The sequence below is a fragment of the Mirounga angustirostris genome, unplaced genomic scaffold, assembly GCF_029215605.1.
Source record: "Mirounga angustirostris isolate CCGP_5_RB_7025 unplaced genomic scaffold, mMirAng1.0.hap1 SCAF_4, whole genome shotgun sequence".
NCBI lineage: Eukaryota > Metazoa > Chordata > Mammalia > Carnivora > Phocidae > Mirounga > Mirounga angustirostris.
In genome coordinates, this window is record NW_026991712.1 from 61,288,170 (window position 1) to 61,306,726 (window position 18,557).

At 36.8% G+C, this 18,557-nt stretch overlaps 1 protein-coding gene across 7 annotated transcripts in view; it reads right to left on the minus strand.

Annotated features, from left to right (window-relative positions):
- Nucleotides 1-12,188: 12,188 nt before the first annotated feature.
- Nucleotides 12,189-18,557, minus strand: part of XKR9 (XK related 9) — a 93,105-nt gene continuing 86,736 nt past the window's right edge. For all 7 annotated transcript variants that reach the window (XM_064588220.1, XM_064588225.1, XM_064588222.1 and 4 more), the window contains one exon: nt 12,189-12,887. In XM_064588220.1, the coding sequence (XP_064444290.1) occupies nt 12,259-12,887 (629 nt within the window). In that variant the 3' untranslated portion in view covers nt 12,189-12,258. The remainder of the gene's footprint in view (nt 12,888-18,557) is intronic.

The window sequence follows — 18,557 nt, forward strand, 5'->3', positions numbered from 1 at the left end:
GGTATATACTCAAGAGAAACGAAAACATGTCTACACAGAAACTTGTGCAAATGGTTATAGCAGCATTATTTATAATAGCTAAATAGTGGAAACAACCCAAATGTCCATTAATGAACAACCAGATAAACAAAATATTATATATTCATACAATGGAATATTATTTTGCATAGAAAGAAATGAAGTACTGAGATGGTGTAGGCTTGTAAGCCCCTTGCAGGCCCAGATCATTTGAGGACTGCACTGAGGTTAAGGACGGCCAGGCAGGCCTGGGCCAGGAGGAGAAAATGTTCTCTTCCCCTTACCTCATGTTGCAAGGCCTAAATGCCTGGATCAGCAGGAAGTGGCTCTTGCCTAGCTTAAAGTGTATCTTTCTAAACAGAAGTGTTCTTTCTAAAGACAAAGAACATGTTGTCTCCAAAGGAAGGATGGCTAAGAGAATTCTTTATTCTGCAAGCATAAACAGGATGTATTTTGTTCTTATTGAATTTCGTGTATCTTACTTCACGGATGTTGGGTTGATACTTTATACATTGTTATGTTTATCTGATCACTGCGAGTATATAGCTATGTGAGTAATAAACGGCAGTATGCAGTTGCAAGTGCTGCCTTTGCTCTGCATCCCCTGTGTCCTGGTGATTTCGTAGACCCTTACCCAGGGACCCCAACGCACTAGACGTTGACAAAGTACTAATACATGCTACAACATAAACAAACTTTGAAAACAATGTTAAGTGAAAGAAGCCAGTCACAAGACCACATACTATATAATTCCATTCATATGAAAATCCAGAATAGGGAAATCTATAGACAGAAAGTAGATTAGTGGTTGCCTAGGGCTGGGAGCAGTGGAAGGAAAGATGGGAGTGGAGGGTTGTATTAGTGTTCTCCAGAGAAACAAAATCAATAGGATATGCGTATATATAAAGAAAGAGATTTGTTTTAAGAAATTGACTCATACAGTTGTGGAGGCTGGTAAGTCCAAAATCTGCAGGGTGGCTAGCAAGCTGAAGACCCAGGATAAACTGATGATGTAGTTCAAGTCTGAAGACCAGAAGTCCTTCCTGCTTAGAGGAAATCAGACTTTTGTTGTATGCAGGCCTTGAAACTGATTGGATGAGGCCACCCATGTTATAGAGGACTATCTACTCAAAGTCCATATATTTAAATATTAATATCATCCAAAAACACCTTCATAGAAACATCCATAATAGTGTTTCACCACATTTCTGGGCCCTGTGTGGGGCCCAGCCAAGTCAACATACAAATTAACCACCACAGGATTGATAGATAAAGGTACAGGGTTTCTTTTTGAAGTGATAAAAATGTTCTAAAATTGTGGTAATGGTTGAACATGTTGTGAATACACTAAAGAACATTGAACTGTATACATTTTAATAGGTGAGGTGTATGTGAATTATACCTCAATAAAGCTATTTTTTTTCAAAAGGACAGACTACCACAATAATCTTCATATCCTTGGAAAACGCAAACAAGTTATTTTACCCACAATTTTTTGAAAAGGACTTTTCATCCATAGACTACCACAAAAACACAAATCACTCTCTGGAGGTGATCGATCAATAAGCAACCAATATTTACCAAGCCCTCTCTTAGCACAGTGCTGAACACATAGACAGCCCTCAGAAGTAAACACTGATAGTTTGATTCATTGCCCCCAAAAGGAATCAGGTGCTTTTCCTAGTGCTCTGTGGAATGAAACATATTCTATTCGTTTTTCCAGGGAATCAGAAAAAGCAACATACTACGCTGCTATTGCAAACTCTATGCAAAGTCCTCTGAGGGTCACAGAAATATAATCCCTGATCTATGTAAGTTTATAGTCTACTTAGCAAGACATACTACTAGACAAGAAACAAATACTATAAATAAAACTAGTGTTTAATCTTAAAGCAACCATAGCTAAGAGATTCTGTGGTCCATAAAAAATTAAGAGAATAATACTTACCAACAATTATTTAATGAAATCTTACCATTCATATAAATGCATTGTAATAGGCCTGATGGCTTTAAGGTTACTTTGCAGAGCTGGAGTGCTGGCCACGCAGGCTGTCAGGGCCCATGGTCCCAATGCAGTCCCTGCAGTGCACTCCATGGCATCTGGAAGTGGTGTTCCTATTGATGGCAAGCAGTTGAATGGGCTGGAGAGGAAGGTTATGATGGCTGAACAGAAGGGACTGGACCCATACAATATGCTACCCCCAAAGGCAGCTTCAGGCACCAAGGAAGTTCCTAATTTAGTCCCATCTATCACCAAAAAGCAATAGTGGACGGCATCTGTGAAGAGTAAACAGTGCCATCATCACAAAGGGGAGACCTAGCGATGCCCTAGCTGTGGAACCCATTACAAGCTGATGCCCCCCAGCTGGCCCACTGAGCCTTTGCACTAACTTACTCAAAATGTACTGTAAAGTTTCTTCTTTCCAGTAAAGACACTTGGCTCCTTCTCCCATTAAAAAGAAAAATGCATGTTCATATATACACACTACATGCACATATTCATGCATATTTCCAAAGGCCAGAAAGTGATTTGCAATTTAAGCCTTAATCCTGATCTCATTAAAAATTAGTTGTTTTTAGCAGTCTCTATAGATTATATTATCTACATATGAGGAACAATAAACACCACACAAGAAAAAAATAACGAAAAACTAAGATGTTATATGCAAAAGGGTTAACTTTTTTGTGATATAATTCCAGGTTTTTTATTTGAGTATTCCTATTTTGTACATGTGGAAGCAATTTTACAAAGGTATAATGACATCAAAACCAAGTTCAAAATATACTGCATACTGGCGGAAGAATGTCAAAAACAGAAAATTTCAGGGGTGCCTGGGTTACTCAGTAGTTAAGCATCTGCCTTCGGCTCAGGTCATGATCTCAGGGTCCTGGGATCAAGCCCCGCATCGGGCTCCCTGCTCAGCGGGAAGCCTGCTTCTCCCTCTCCCACTCCCCCTGCTTGTGTTCCGTCTCTCGCTGTCTCTCTCTCTGTCAAATAAATAAATAAATAAATCTTTAGAAATAAATAAATAAATAAGAGAAAATTTCAGGAATGGTTACAATCTATAAAACACTAGTATATATGGTATTTCACTGATTTTTCACAATAGCCCAGGAAGATAGTTGTTGTTATTGCATAATTCTCACTCTACATATACAGAAATTGAGACTTGGAGAGATTAAATGATTCATCACAGTCACATAGGTAATAATGTCAAAGCAAGGAAACAAACTCAGGCCTTTGGGCTTTCAAATCAAAATTTCTACAATACAATGAAAATCAATTGCTGGTTCAAGCCAAGATGTCAAGATACTAAGATGTCTATGACTCTACAGCTATTATCTATCAAAATTAATTTTTTAAAAGTAATAACTACCACAATAAAGGCAGCTTTCAAGTTCTGTACTAGGTCAGGCAAACAGAAAATATAACAACCACCCTGCAAACTACATCTTTTGATTTTTCTCTAATCCTTGTCTACCATCAAAGCAACATATCTAGAAGAAAAAAATTACAAATCCCCTACACCATGTGGATCTTTATGTTCTACTAATTGAGGTTTAGCAAAAACTTAATCTACTAAGTTTATAATATCTTTAAAAAGTACTTAGGTCTCTTTCATAAAATAAAAGTTGTGTCTTAAAACAATAAATAACACAAGTGTAGAATTATCTCCATAACAAACTAAACCTATTATCAAAACGTAGTCTCTTTGGGAAACCACAAACGGTTCCTGTTAACCTCAAAGACTACTAGGTATATGTGCAAATGCCCACTTACAAAAGTCCAACTTTTAATTTATCATGATCACGAAATGGGCTTTAGAGCTGCATTATACACCTCCGACCCCCGCAATCATAAGGACAAGCTTTGATTTTATTACAATTGAGAATGAGCCTCAAGATATTATACAGGAAATTAATATTTGGCTTTGTTATTCTCATGGCTTGTAGGAATATTGTAGTTGGTAGCATAAACCAGGGAACCTATTAAGCAGCACATCCAGTTTGTCCATGGTTCCATTGCCCTCTAGTGGCTATTTTGAAACTAGTTATTAACAGCATTACTAGCCTTTGAAAATCAACAAGAGCTTCTCAAAGCATGTAAGCAGACTAACAGCATCAGCAACATCTGGGAACTTCTTAGTCATACAAATTTCAAGCCCCACCTAAGATCTAGTGAAAAGAAACTGTGGATGGTGCCCAGCAATCTGTTTTAATGTATCCTGCAGGTGATTCTGGATGCACAGTAAATTTGAGAACCACTAGTCTAAAGGGAAGCATTTTAGTCATATCTGAAGTAAACGTGAATGCAGATAGGTGCATGTGATGATTAATTTTGAGTGTCAACTTGACTGGACTAAGGGATGTCCAGATAGCTATTAAAACATTATTTCTTGGTGTGTCTGTGAGGATGTTTCTTGAAGATATTAGCATTTGCATTGGTGAATTGAGTAAACAAATGCCCTCCCCACTGTGGGTGGGTACCATCCAATCTATTGGGCCTAAATAGAAAAAAAAGTCAGATTAAGGGCAAATTTGCTCTTTCTCTACTTGAGCTAAGACATCCATCTTTTCCTGCCCTCAGACACTGGCACCTCTGAGTTTAAGCTTTCAAATTCAGATCAGTAATTACACCATTAGCCCCAAAATTCTCAGGTCTTCAGTCTTGGACTGATTTATACCACTGGCTTTCATGGTTCTCCAGCTTGCAGATAACATATCATGGGACTTTTCAACCTCCATAACCATGTGAGCCAATTCTTATAAGAAATCTCCTCTGGGGCACCTGGGTGGCTCAGTCGTTAAGCGTCTACCTTCGGCGCAGGTCATGATCCCAGGGTCCTGGGATCAAGCCCTGCATCGGGCTCCCTGCTCAGCGGGAAGCCTGCTTCTCCCTCTCCCACTCCCCCTGCTTGTGTTCCCTCTCTCACTGTGTCTCTCTCTGTCAAATAAATAAAATCTTTAAAAAAAAAAAAAAAAGAAATCTCCTCTAATATGTATAAGAACCCTGATACTGTATATGTGAGTGTTATGTGTATTGTTCATAATTATTCCTATGTTTTTTCTGAATTTCAAAAGGTCTTTTATATACACAGAATACTCTAGGAAAAACTTGTATTTATTTGGGGAGACTTAAAAGTGCTATAAAGCCATGACTGAATGATACAGAAAACCATAGTATAAAATGAATAAAAGTAGGGGTGCCTGGGTGGCTCAGTCAGTTAGGCGTCTGTCTTTGGCTCAGGTCATGATCCCAGGGTCCTGGGATCAAGCCCCGCAATGGGCTCCTGGCTCAGCGGGGAGCCTGCTTCTCCCTCTCCTCCGGGCTCCTGCTTTATCTCTCTCGTCTCTCTCAAATAAATAAATAAAATCTTAAAAATAAATAAATAAGGGGAGTGGGGGTGGGGGATGGGTTAGCCAGGTGATGGGTATTAAGGAGGGCACATGTTATACACAAACAATGAATCATGGAACACTACATCAAAAACTAATGATGTAATGTATGGTGACTAACATAACATAATAAAATAAAATAAAATAACACAAAAATAAATAAATTTTTTTTAAAAATGAATAAAAGTAAATTCACTGAATATTAAAAGTTCATTTTAAGAGCTTGCTGACTAACCAAAACATCTGACCAAGATCCACCTATTTGTTCCTTGTCTATAAAATCAGTGGGAAAATGTTTGTTCAATGAACTGAATATTCAATCCAGGTTTGTGTGGGGAATTTAATATTCAAGCTCTTTAATGGATGTATATTATTTTCTACCCATTTTGCCATTACATAAATTGCTACTTCCCATCATATATATTGTTAATTGAATTATTCAAACTTTCAGTGACAGAACCTTAGCCACATCCTGAGCTAAGACACAAAACTATTTAAGCCAGACTTTTTAAAAATTGTGTTTTGGATAAATAATTCATAATAATTTTTAAATCATGTATAACAGTGTCAGCTCTAGGCTGCTGCTGATCAGTTAATCTGTTCATCAGATAAAGAAAGCATGGTTCTACACAAAGTAAACTAGATTTGAGGTCAGAAAATATGAGATTTGATCTTTTGGCAAGTAAGTTGCCAAAGGCATGGTTTTCCCAGCTAAAGAGTAGTGGAAAAAAATAATATCTGTATTACCAGGGTTTTGTGAGGGTCAAGTAAGAATAAGGGAAGATTAAATATTAAAGAAAAGGAATTTACACATCATGTTTAAGCAAATACCCAGAAAAAATGGCATATATTACAAAGTATTGAAACTGTTATTGATTAATAAAAAGATGGCTATATCTTCTACTGCACAAAGCCCTTAAAATAACCACTCTAAACTCTGGACAAAATATAGGAAAAAACTACCTGAAAGCACTTGAGAGGAAAAAAGCAGGCAGACATTGAAGAGGTCAACATTTGTAGGGAAGAATGGCACTGAGTGAGCATAGACCCCAGTCAACATCCTGAATACAAAAACATAGAAAACCTGCAATCTTAGTGGTTAAGGCCCAGAAGACAGAGTATGGGGTGACCACAGAAGCTGAAAAGTGAGCGTGAAAATCTGAGAAAAGAGACAGCCAACAGAAAGTAAGCCTTATTCCATATATTAAGTCTTCCTAATTCTCTGACTGACACGGAACTATACATATGGGAGGCAGAATCCAAGCAGCACACTGAAGGCTAAACAAGTAAAGACTTTATAGTTCAAAGTTCAAGCTAGCGGTCTGCTAAAAGAAAAAAATATATATTCTTCTCAATAACAAACAGGATCAAGAGAAGTCTAAAATACATCATTCATAACATCCTGGATATAATAAAAAATTAATAGACATATGAGGAAATAGGAAAATGTGACCTGTGCTCAATAAAAAAGGCAATCAATGGAGACCAAACCTGAGATGATACAGATATTTAAATTAACACACAAGAATCTTAAAACACCTATTGTAGTTACAGTAAAGGATATAAAGTAAAATATGCTCATAATGAATAAAAAGGATACAAAAATCTTAGCAGATTAATAAAAACAATAAGAAATGGAAATTCTAGAACATAAACATAAAATCTCTGAAATTTTTTTAAAAAGCCATTAGATGAGCTTAAAACTATTTTTTTAAGATTTTAATTATTTATTTATTTGAGGGAGAGAGAGAAATAGAAACAGCATGAGAGGGGAGAGGGTCAGAGGGAGAAGCAGGCTCCCCACTGAGCCAGGAGCCCGATGTGGGACTCGATCCCAGGATTCCAGTATCATGACCTGAGCTGAAGGCAGTCGCTTAACCAACTGAGCCACCCAGGCACCCAACCATTAGATGAGCTTAACAGTAGATTGAAGATGTGAAGAATAATGTGAAGATGTGAAGAATAATATGTGAAGCATAATGGCTGAAAACTCTCTAAATATGGTGAAAGACTAAAATTTATCGGTTCAAGAAGCTCAGAGAACCCTGATTAGGAAAATACAAAGAAAAACTACAAACATAAACACAGTAGTCAAACTACTGCAAACAAAACACTAGGTAAAATCTAAAAACAGCCAGAGAAAAATGACAAATTACATACAGGGGATAATGACTTCAATAATCACTAACGTCTCATCAGAAACAATGGAGGCCAGAAATTAGTGGAATGATCTTTAAAATGCATAAAAGTGGGGGGGGGGAGGACTGTCAACCCAGAACTTTATATCCAGCAAAAATATAAGAATGAAGGAAAAATAAAGACATGTTTAGATAAAAGAAAAAAACCTCATCAACAAACCTAAACTACAGAAAATGCTAAGAGACATTCTCTATGCTGAAGGGAAATAACACATAAACATTTAAATCTTCAGAAAGGAATGAAAAGCACTTTCACGTTGACTTAAAGTCTTTGTCCTTTAGGACTCAAAGATTCTGATTAAAGCACCACTAAGTGAGCCTAACTTCTTTTCCCATCTTCACTCTCTTAACCATAAATATATACACATACCACCAAACATGCAGAGATAGAGAGATATGCAATAAGTGGGATTAACACTACAAGGATCAGGTACCCAAAGTAAACTGTAGATTCCCTAGTTCCTGCAAGCTTTTACCATGTTGCCTAACTTTCTCAAAGAGTAGCACAGGAGACATCTTATTGAGTTTATATACTCTATATAAATATAACCCTTCTGACTTCATCAAGATAAAAAGCTTTTGCACAGCAAAGGAAACAGTCAACAAAACCAAAAGACAACTGACACAATTGGAGAAGATATTTGCAAATGACATATCAGAAAAAGGGCTAGTATCCAAAATCTATAAAGAACTTATCAAACTCAACACCCAAGAACAACTAATCCAATCAAGAAATGGGCAGAAGACATGAACAGACATTTCTGCAAAGAAGACATCCAAATGGCCAACAGACACATGAAAAAGTGCTCAACATAACTCAGCTTCAGGGAAATTCAAATCAAAACCTCAATGAGATATCACCTCACACCAGTCAGAATGGCTAAAATTAACAAGTCAGGAAACAACATCTGTTGGCGAGGATGCGGAGAAAGGGGAACCCTCCTACACTGATAGTGGGAATGCAAGCTGGTGCAGCCACTCTGGAAAACAGTATGGAGGTTCCTCAAAAAGTTGCAAATAGAGCTACCCTATGACCCAGCAATTACACTACTGGGTATTTACCCCAAAGATACAAATGTAGGGATCCGAAGGGGTATGTGCACCCCAATGTTTATAGCAGCAATGTCTACAATAGCCAAACTATGGAAAGAGCCAAGATGTCCATCAACAGATGAATGGATAAAGAAGATGTGGTCCATGTATACAATGGAATACTATGCAACCATAAAAAAAAAAAAAAAAAACACGAAATCTTGCCATTTGCAACGACGTGGATGGAACTAGAGGGTATTATGCTAAGAGAAATAAGTCAATCAGAGAAAGACAAGTATCATATGATCTCATTGATATGAGGAATTTGAGAAATAAGACAAGGGATCATAGGGAAGGGAGGTAAAAATGAAACAAGATGAAACCAGAGAGGGAGACAAACCATAAGAGACTCTTAATCTCGGGGCGCCTGGGTGGTTCAGTTGTTAAGCGTCTGCCTTCGGCTCAGGTCATGATCCCTGGGTCCTGGGATCGAGCCCCACATCAGGCTCCCTGCTCAGCGGAGAGCCTGCTTCTCCCTCTGCCTGCAGCTCCCCCTGCTTGTGTTCCCCATCTCCTGTCTCTCTCTGTCAAAAAAAATCTTAAAAAAAAAAAAAAAAAAGAGACTCTTAATCTCAGGAAACAACCTGAGGATTGCTGGAGTGGTGGGGGGTGGGAGGGATGGGGTGGCTAGGTGATGGACATTGGGGAGGGTATGTGCTATGGTGAGCACTGTGAATTGTGTAAGACTGATGAATCACAGACCTGTACCTCTGAAACAAATAATACATTATAGGTTTAAGGGGGAAAAAAAAGAAGATAGTAGGAAGGGAAAAATGAAGGGGGGGAAATCGGAGGGGGAGATGAACCATGAGAGACTATGGACTCTGAGAAACAAACTGAGGGTTTTGGTGGGGGGTATGGGTTAGCCTGGTGATGGGTATTTAGGAGGGCACGTATTGCATAGAGCACTGGGTGTTATACGCAAACAAGGAGTCATGGAACACTACATCAAAAACTAATGTTGTAATGTATGGTGACTAACATAACATAATAAAATAAAATTTAAAAAAAGAAAAAATATATTTTTATATATATAATATAGAATAATATAGAATATATAATATATTCTGTTATTCAATATTTTGTTTCATTTACTGTAAAATGAAAATCACAAACAGTAAACATTCTGAAAGATAGATGGTCAGTTTCCATAAATGCTTCAGTATGTAACCTTTTCAAGGAACAGACTCCATTATACACTTGTTTTGTACCCACAACAGTACCTAGCAGAGAGCTGGGCACAGAGTTAAGTGCTTAACATTTACTGTTTTCAAATAGCGCTGATAGTTGAAATGCATTGTATCTAGTAAGTTTACCCTTCATCCATCCTGAAACTATACAGCAGTTTTACATTAAGTTATAAGACTAAATGTAGAAATGGAAATTTTTCCTCCTGGTATTAGAGAAGTCTATTGTTTGAGAACTCATTCATTAAGACCCTACCCAAGGAAAAGAAAGGGTAAGAAACTGAAAAAGAAATGAGAATTTGATGGAAAAACTTCATTATTTCCAGGAGTTCAGCCTAATCCACTTGTCTTCCCTATTAACTCCTAGGACCAAGATTTACTACTTAGTATAAGGAATAATGCAGAAAATTATTAATATATGATTTGGTTACTTAAAGTCCTTTCCCTATTTTTTAATTTAATTATTTTAATTTTGTTATTGTTGAGCTATAATTCTTTCTACATTCTGGATAATAACCCCTTATCAATACAGACATTTCCCCAAAGAAGATATACAAATGGCTAACATCATTAGCATCATTAGTGATGCTTAACATCACTAACAGAGAAATGAAAATCAAAACTATAACGCAATATCACCTCACACCCATTAGGATAGCCACTCTCAAAAATGCAAATTACATCAAGTGTTGGTGAGGACGTGGAGAAACTGGAACCCTTGCATACTATTAGTGGGACTGTAAAATGGTGCAGCCACTATCAAAAACAGTAAGGAGTTTCCTCAAAAGATTAAAAATAATTTACTATATGATCCAGCAATCCTACTTCTGAGTATACAACCAAAAGAGATGAAAGCAGGATCTCAGAGAAATATTTGCAAACTCATGTTCACAATGGCATTATTCAGGGTGCCTGGGTGGCTCAGTTGGTTAAGCAACTGCCTTCAGCTCAGGTCATGATCCTGGAGTACCGGGATCGAGTCCCGCATCGGGCTCCCTGCTCAGCAGGGGGTCTGCTTCTCCCTCTGACCCTCTTCCCTCTCGTGCTCTCTGTCTCTCATTCTCTCTCTCTCAAATAAATAAATAAAATCTTTAAAAAAAAAAAAATGGCATTATTCACGATAGCCAAGAGGTGGAAGCAACCCAGTGACGGATAGAGAGAAAATGTGGCATATACATACAACAGAATATTGCTCAGCATTTAAAAAAGAAGGAAATCCTGTCACATGCCACAACATGGATGAACCTGAGGGCAATATGCTAAGTGAAATGAGCCAGTCACAAAAAGACAAACACTCTATGATTCCCCTTATACGAGGTATCTAAAGTAGTCAAATTTATAGAAACAGAAAATAGAACTGTGGTTCCCAGAGGCTGGAGAAAGGGAAATAGGAAGTTGTTCAATGGGAATAAAGTCTCAGTTTTGCAAGATGAAAAACTTATAGAGATGCACAACAAGGTGAATGCAAGTTAATGCTATTAAACTGTACACTTAAAAATGGTAAACTTGATGTTTTGCTTTCTTCCTCTTTCCTTCTTTTCCCTTTTCCTCTACTCAATCCGCCCCCAACTCAAAATATATACACTGAATCAACAAAACAGAGGAAAGAAAAATGAGCATTCTGCTCTTTTCCCTTTGCAGTTCTCCACAACAAGCATTAGCTGTAGTTCAGAAATGAGGGAGTGAAGGAGGGCACGTATTGGGATGAGCACTGGGTGTTATACGCGACTAATGAATCGTTGAACACTACAACAAAAACGTATGATGTACTATATGCTGGCTAACTGAACATAATAAAAAAAGAAAAGAAAGAAAGAAAGAATGAGGGAAAAGTTGAAGGGAAGCTCAATTCCAGGCTTCTAATTTCAGGGAACCAGAACATTTCTTCCAATTCAGGCTCAAGCTGGCAACTCTATTAGGCAAGAGGGTAATGTACTTGAGTACCCAAGATCTTTAAAACCAAATGAGAAATTGGGCGCCTGGGTGGCTCAGTCGTTAAGCGTCTGCCTTCGGCTCAGGTCGTGATCCCAGGGTCCTGGGATCGAGTCCCACATCGGGCTCCCTGCTCGGCGGGAAGCCTGCTTCTCCCTCTCCCACTCCCCCTGCTTGTGTTCCTGCTCTTGCTATCTCTCTCTCTGTAAAATAAATAAATAAAATCTTAAAAAAAAAAAAAATGAGAAATTAATTTAAATAATAAAATATTACTATGCTCTTTCACATTCATAGTTAATGTACTAAAACTGATCTCAAATTAAAAGCAAAAATAAATAAATAGGCAAAAATAAGAAACAACACACAGACATAACATTTTCTTTATTAACCACTGAAACAAAAAAAATAAGAAAACAGATCTCACAAATGAATAGCTATTCCATTAGAAAATACTTCATTCTACAATCTCTTTGAGCTGCTTTTCCATCAATTTCATCAGGTTTTGTTTCTTCATTTCTGTTTGGGTGGAAAGTCCCATAATAAACAATAAGAAAAATAATTCCAAGGACAAGAGTAAGAGCTACAGTGATACTGATAGACATAAAATAGTCTGAATTAAAAATAGAGACTGGGGAAATCCAGAACACAACCAATATCCCCACTGTGGCCAGTACCCTTACAATATAATAACAAAACATTGGACATTTGGTATTCTGTCCCTTAATATTAAAAAATGTAAAAGTAAGAATGAATCCAACAACAACTCTGTATAAGAATTCCATACTTATAGAAGCACAAAATTGAGTTTGCTTTTTAAATGCCCACAATATCCCTAAAAACCAAAGAAATAACAACAGAAATAATGCAATCTTAACATTTAAGAATAAAAGAAGTACAACACTCAGCATCCAAGATAATAATGTAAACAACTTGTAAAAGAGGTATGTGAATTTGGGACAGAATCCATTAAGGAGATTTTTATCAGGCAAGGATTTTCTTAAAGCTACTTGATAATCAACAGTTGACCAAGAAATAGCACAGCAAGAGACCATAATGGCTGCATCTACAAAATAAAAAATAAAAAATAGATATACTGTTATAGGAATAATAATAGCAATATTAAATTACTATATGCCATACATGCTTCATCTTTATCTATATACACACACCTAAAACACATCAAGTACTTTATATACTCATCTCACCTAATCCTTTGAAATAGATATTAATATTCCCATATTACATATGAAAGAATTGCTGCTTAGAAAATACACATATTACTTGACTTAAGTCACACAGCTAGCAAGTTGCAGAGAGCTGAGATTTGAAGCTAAATCTGCCTGATTTCAAAGTTGATGTACTTAAATGCTATATTAGATTGCTTTATAAGATTTTAAATTCACTGTACAAATTTTATTGTGCAACTGGTATAATGGAAACTGCACACTCTGGAAGTCCTCTAAGAGACTACAATTACAGTCCTAGCTTCTCCAGTGTCTTTGGCTTTGACCTTGAATATATACTTAATTCACCAAGAGACAGCATAATGGGGGACAGCGGTAAGAAGGAAGGGAGGAAGAGAGGGAGGTTAAACAGAAAATTCAATGTAAGTATAAGGTATCAACAAGCTCAATTTCCCATTTCTCTAGATGATGAATCAAATAAATAAATATATTCTAAAACTTACAAATTTCTATAGACTTGACATCTTTACCCCTTTTCTCCCCCAACAAATAACAGAAGTTCATTATTACTTTGGAAAGGCATGCCATTAGCCCCACTGTCAAAGCTGAGAACTTTTATAAAACTGAAAGCAAAGACATTAGAGGATTAGAAAGAATTTAAAGCAGAATACAGAATGCTATTCCTTCCCACTTAGTCTCATTGGAGGTCTATATATTAGGATAAAAAGGCAATTTACTTAAAATAAATTGACCTATTGAAGAAGATTATGATGATTTTAAATGCCTTTGTCTACTCTCCTGGTTTTACAATATTCCATTCTGGACCATACAATTAGCTGGACTTTTTTCTTTTTTTTTTAAGATTTTATTTATTTGACAGAGAGAGACACAGCAAGAGAGGGAACACAAGCCCGGAGAGTGGGAAAGGGAGAGGGAGAAGCAGGCTTCTTGCTGAGCAGGGAGCCTGATGCAGGACTCGATCCTAGGACCCTGGGATCATGACCTGAGCTGAAGGCAGACGCTTAACCATCTGAGCCACCCAGGCGCCCCCTTTTTTCTTTCTTCTTTAATTCAAACATATTTTAATTAAAGCACTGCTTTCCCCTAAATTGTCCTATGATTTTTTTTCTCTAATTAGTTTTAACTTCTACCAAACTAATACATAACAATTGAACAAATAAACAAAAAAAAAATTAATACATATAAAAATCACTAAGCTCTACCCCTCCTCACCTCTCAGTCACAGCCCCCAGAAGAAATCACTAAAACTCTTCTAACTTTTCTTCTGACATTTATTGCTGTATTTGTAAATAAATATTTTTTACTTTATCTGCTTTAGATACTGCTTCTTGATTTCCTCTTTGGAAAGAAGAAAATTTAGCACATACACACATAAATACACACCTTCCTTGCATTTTCCTCTCCCTCTGTCTAGCCCAACAGAGTAACATCACAATTTTTGGTAAAAGTCAGTATTTGGTGTTTATCTTATTATAAGTATGTAAGTATGTATGGTTTTTTTTTTTACTGCTCAGCCAAGTATTACACTGATATATTACCTTTCTTTTAAAACTGTTCATTGTTCCTTCACTTGCTTAGTTTTTCATAACCCTATCAATATTTCTTAGGAAAATCTTCAAATTAATTAATTAGTAAAACTCCCCTATATACACATCTATTAATTTGTTCCTTTTTTCTAAGAATAGGATCCTATTGGTCTAAGGTGGTTGTTCTCAAGTTTTGCTTTCTGCCTTCCCAGAAATTCCTTTCACTTCTCTTTGGTCTTAACTTCCTGTTTCCTGTTTTCAAGTCTTGCTTTATTCTCACGTTTTGATCAAGCATTCTCCAGATATTCCTGAGTGATGTTGCACCTAAGCAAAAAATTTTTGAGACCACGTATATCTCAAAATGTCTTTATTCTAGAAACAGAATTGAAAGTTAAAAAATGTGGGGTCCCCGGGTGGCTCAGCCGGTTAAGCATTTGCCTCTTGTTTTTGGCTCAGGTCAAGATCTCAGGGTCCTGGGATCAAGCCCCGAGTCAGGCTCTATGTTCAGCATGGAGTCTGCTTGTCCCCCTCTGCCCCGCCCCGCCCCTGCATGCTTTCTCTCAAATTAATTAATTTTTTAAAAATCTTTTTAAAAAAGAAAATTAAAAAATGTTTTGGGAGGGCGCCTGGGTGGCTCAGTCGTTAAGTATCTGCCTTCAGCTCAGGTCATGGTCCCAGGGTTCTGGGATCGAGCCCCACATCGGGCTCCCTGCTTGTCATGAAGCCAGCTTCTCCCTCTCCCACTCTCCTTGCTTGTGTTCCCTCTCTTGCTGTGTCTCTCTCTGTCAAATAAATAAATAAAATCTTTAAAAAAAAAAATGTTTTCGGGGCACCTGGGTGGCTCAGTCAGTTGAGCGTCTGTCTGGCTTCCGCTCAGGTCAGGGTCCTGGGATCAAGCTCCACATCGGGCTGCCTGCTCAGCATGGCAGAGGGGGGGTTGTTGCTTCTCCCTTTCCTCTCCCTCTACCCTCTACCCCCACCCCGCTCATGCACTCTCTCTCTAATAAATAAAAACCTTTAAAATTTTTTTAAAATGTTTTCCATTGAAACTTTAAAGTCATTGCTCTATAAGCTCTAATTTCAAGTAATACAATTAAGAATTTCAATGCCATTCAATTTCTCTCACATCTCATAGAATGTTATCTTTATCCTTGCTTCTCCGAATGTTATAATGATAGGCTCAGTATGGCCATTTTTATTCACACTTTCAATCTAATAACCCACATCCTTCAGTGATATGCTGTTTTATTCTTTGGTGGTTTTGCTAGAAATCACAACATGCATATTTAATATATCAAAGTTTTATGTTAATGTTTTACTTCATAGATGGGTTTATAACAAAAGTAATGAAGCTTAAATTTCAGGGACTCACACCTGCCCAAGTCCTTCCAAGCCTAGCAAAGCCCTAGCAATGTGTTCACTCTGTCATATATTTTTATAAGATTTGGGAAAATAAGACATTTTAAATGCAGTTGATTAAATGCCCTGTCTCTACTCCTACTTACTCTCTCATATTTTTCCTTGGTATATTGAAGTGGCTGTGGTCATTTTAGAGACCTAAGGGAAACTGAGTTGAGAATACATTTAGTTTAGGTTTGAGAAATATGTTTATAAGACCTGTTTAAATAATTAAGATCTCACTAAGTGACAGAGCTAAGATTCTCAGGCAGTTTGCCTGATATTAACACTTCACGGGGCGCCTGGGTAGCTCAGTCCTTAAGCGTCTGCCTTCAGCTCAGGTCAGAGCCCAGGATCCTGGGATGAAGCCTGCGTCGAGCTCCCTGCCCTGCGGGAAGCCTGCTTCTCCCTCCCCCACTCCCCTGCTTGTGTTCCCTCTCTCTTTGTGTCTCTCTCTGTCAAATAAATAAATAAAATCTAAAAAAAAAAAAAAAAAGATACTTCACTATATTGCCATCAACAGGCCTTTGATTACTTAACATTAGGCATAATGGTCTAGCCTTATCCAGTTGACATTATTAGTTTGACACTATTTCCCATTTCTTACTAATCTACCTGCTCTAATCTATTTTTCTGATCATTTAGCTAACCTAACATTAAATCACACTCTATCCAAACTAAATTCCTTGTCTTTACAACCATATCTTTGCTTATGTATTTCTCTCAGTCTGAAATGACCTTGTCAAATTACGCATATACAGATTATTATTTTCTTTCTGAGTTGATATTACTGACACCAGTGAAGAAAATCTAAGACTACCAATATTTACTAAATGAGACATCAATAATAAACTAGTGTTGTCAATTCAAACAGTATTGAAAATTAGTTACTTCATCAAAAAAATGTGATATATTCTGATTTTGTAGCACATTAGTAAAGAAACTGCCAGTGTTTTTCCAAACTTAACAATCCAAAAAATATACATATTATTAATAATTTGTGAAGTTGAAAGCTTTTCTAAGTTAAAATAAAAAACAAATTTCAATCAACTATGCTAAAAAACAGATTGAATTTTTCTATTCTCTCTACAAAATTAAAAATTATCAAAAGTCAGAGTATGCAGCCAAAAAAATTAGAGTATCAAAATAATAAAAAAAAATATTGCTTTTCTTCCTCTTGTGAAATCTGTGGCATTTGTCAGCTTTTTTATATCTGTAATGTAATTTATTTTTTTTTAATGTTTACTTTCCTACCTTTTATGGACTGAACTGTATTCCCCCCAAATTCATATGATGAAGCCCTAAACTTCAATGCGACTCTATTTTGAAATAGTGCCTTAAAGAGGTTTTTAAGGCTAAATAAGGTCATAAGGGCAGGGCCTAAGTCTGATAGGACCAATGTCCTTATAAGAGGAAGAGACACCAGAGATCTTTCTCCATACACAGAGGAAAGGCCATGTGAGGACACAGCAATAAGGTGGCCATCTGCAACCCAAAGAGAGAACCCTTACCGGAAACCAGCTCTGCTGGCACCTTGATCTTAGACTTCCCATCTCCAGAACTTTAAGAAAATATATTTCTGATAGTTAAGCTGTAGAATTCTATCATGGCAGGGGCGCCTGGGTGGCTCAGTCATTAAGCATCTGCCTTCAGCTCAGGTCATGATCCCAGAGTCCTGGGATGGAGCCCCACATCAGGCTCCCTGCTCTGCCGGAAGCCTGTTCTCCCTCTTCCACTCCCCCTGCTTGTGTTCCCTCTCTCGCTGTGTCTCTCTCTAGCAAATAAATAAATAAAATCTTAAAAAAAAAAAAAAAAAAGAATTCTATTATGGCAGCCTACACAGACTAACACAATATCTAATTTGTTTTCATATTATATTCTTTTGCTTAAATACGGTCTCTCTAAATGTTTTAGTTTTACACTTCAAATAACCCAGATCCACCTTTGCTTTACCTTTTTTCTGGACTATACAAGGAATTTAAAACACTTTAACTCCATTATCTTCTACCAGACTTACATGTTATCACTGTCTTATACTTTCCTTCTATTTTTTTCTTAACTACATAGTATTATTTTTATTTTACAGTCTTCATTTAGATTTACTCACATATTTACTATTTTCTTTCCTCTTTATTCCTTCTTGCATCTCAGAATACCTCTGTCCTGCATTAAGTATATTCTTTGGAATTTCCTTTAGTAGTGATATGCTAAGGCATGGATTTCTTTTACTTAGTTGCTTGTCAGATGAAGGGCTTCCTGAATCTGTGGGTAGGTGACTCTCATCATTTCTGAAATTTTTTCAGCCATTAACTTTTCAAAATTACCTCTGATCCATTCTTTCTCTCCTCTCCTTCACAGACTCTGCTCAGATGTATATTAAACCTTCTCATCCCACCTTCTATGTCTCTTAATATCCCTTTCATATTTTCTATCTCTTTGTCTCTATAAAGTATAATCTGAATAATTTCTTCTGATCTGGCACTGAATCACTATACAGTTATGTCTTATCTGCTAAGTTTTTAATTTCAATTCTTAAATTTTTTCATTCTCATAAATTCTACTCTTTTTCAAATACACAATTCATTTTTTATAGTTTCCTATTCT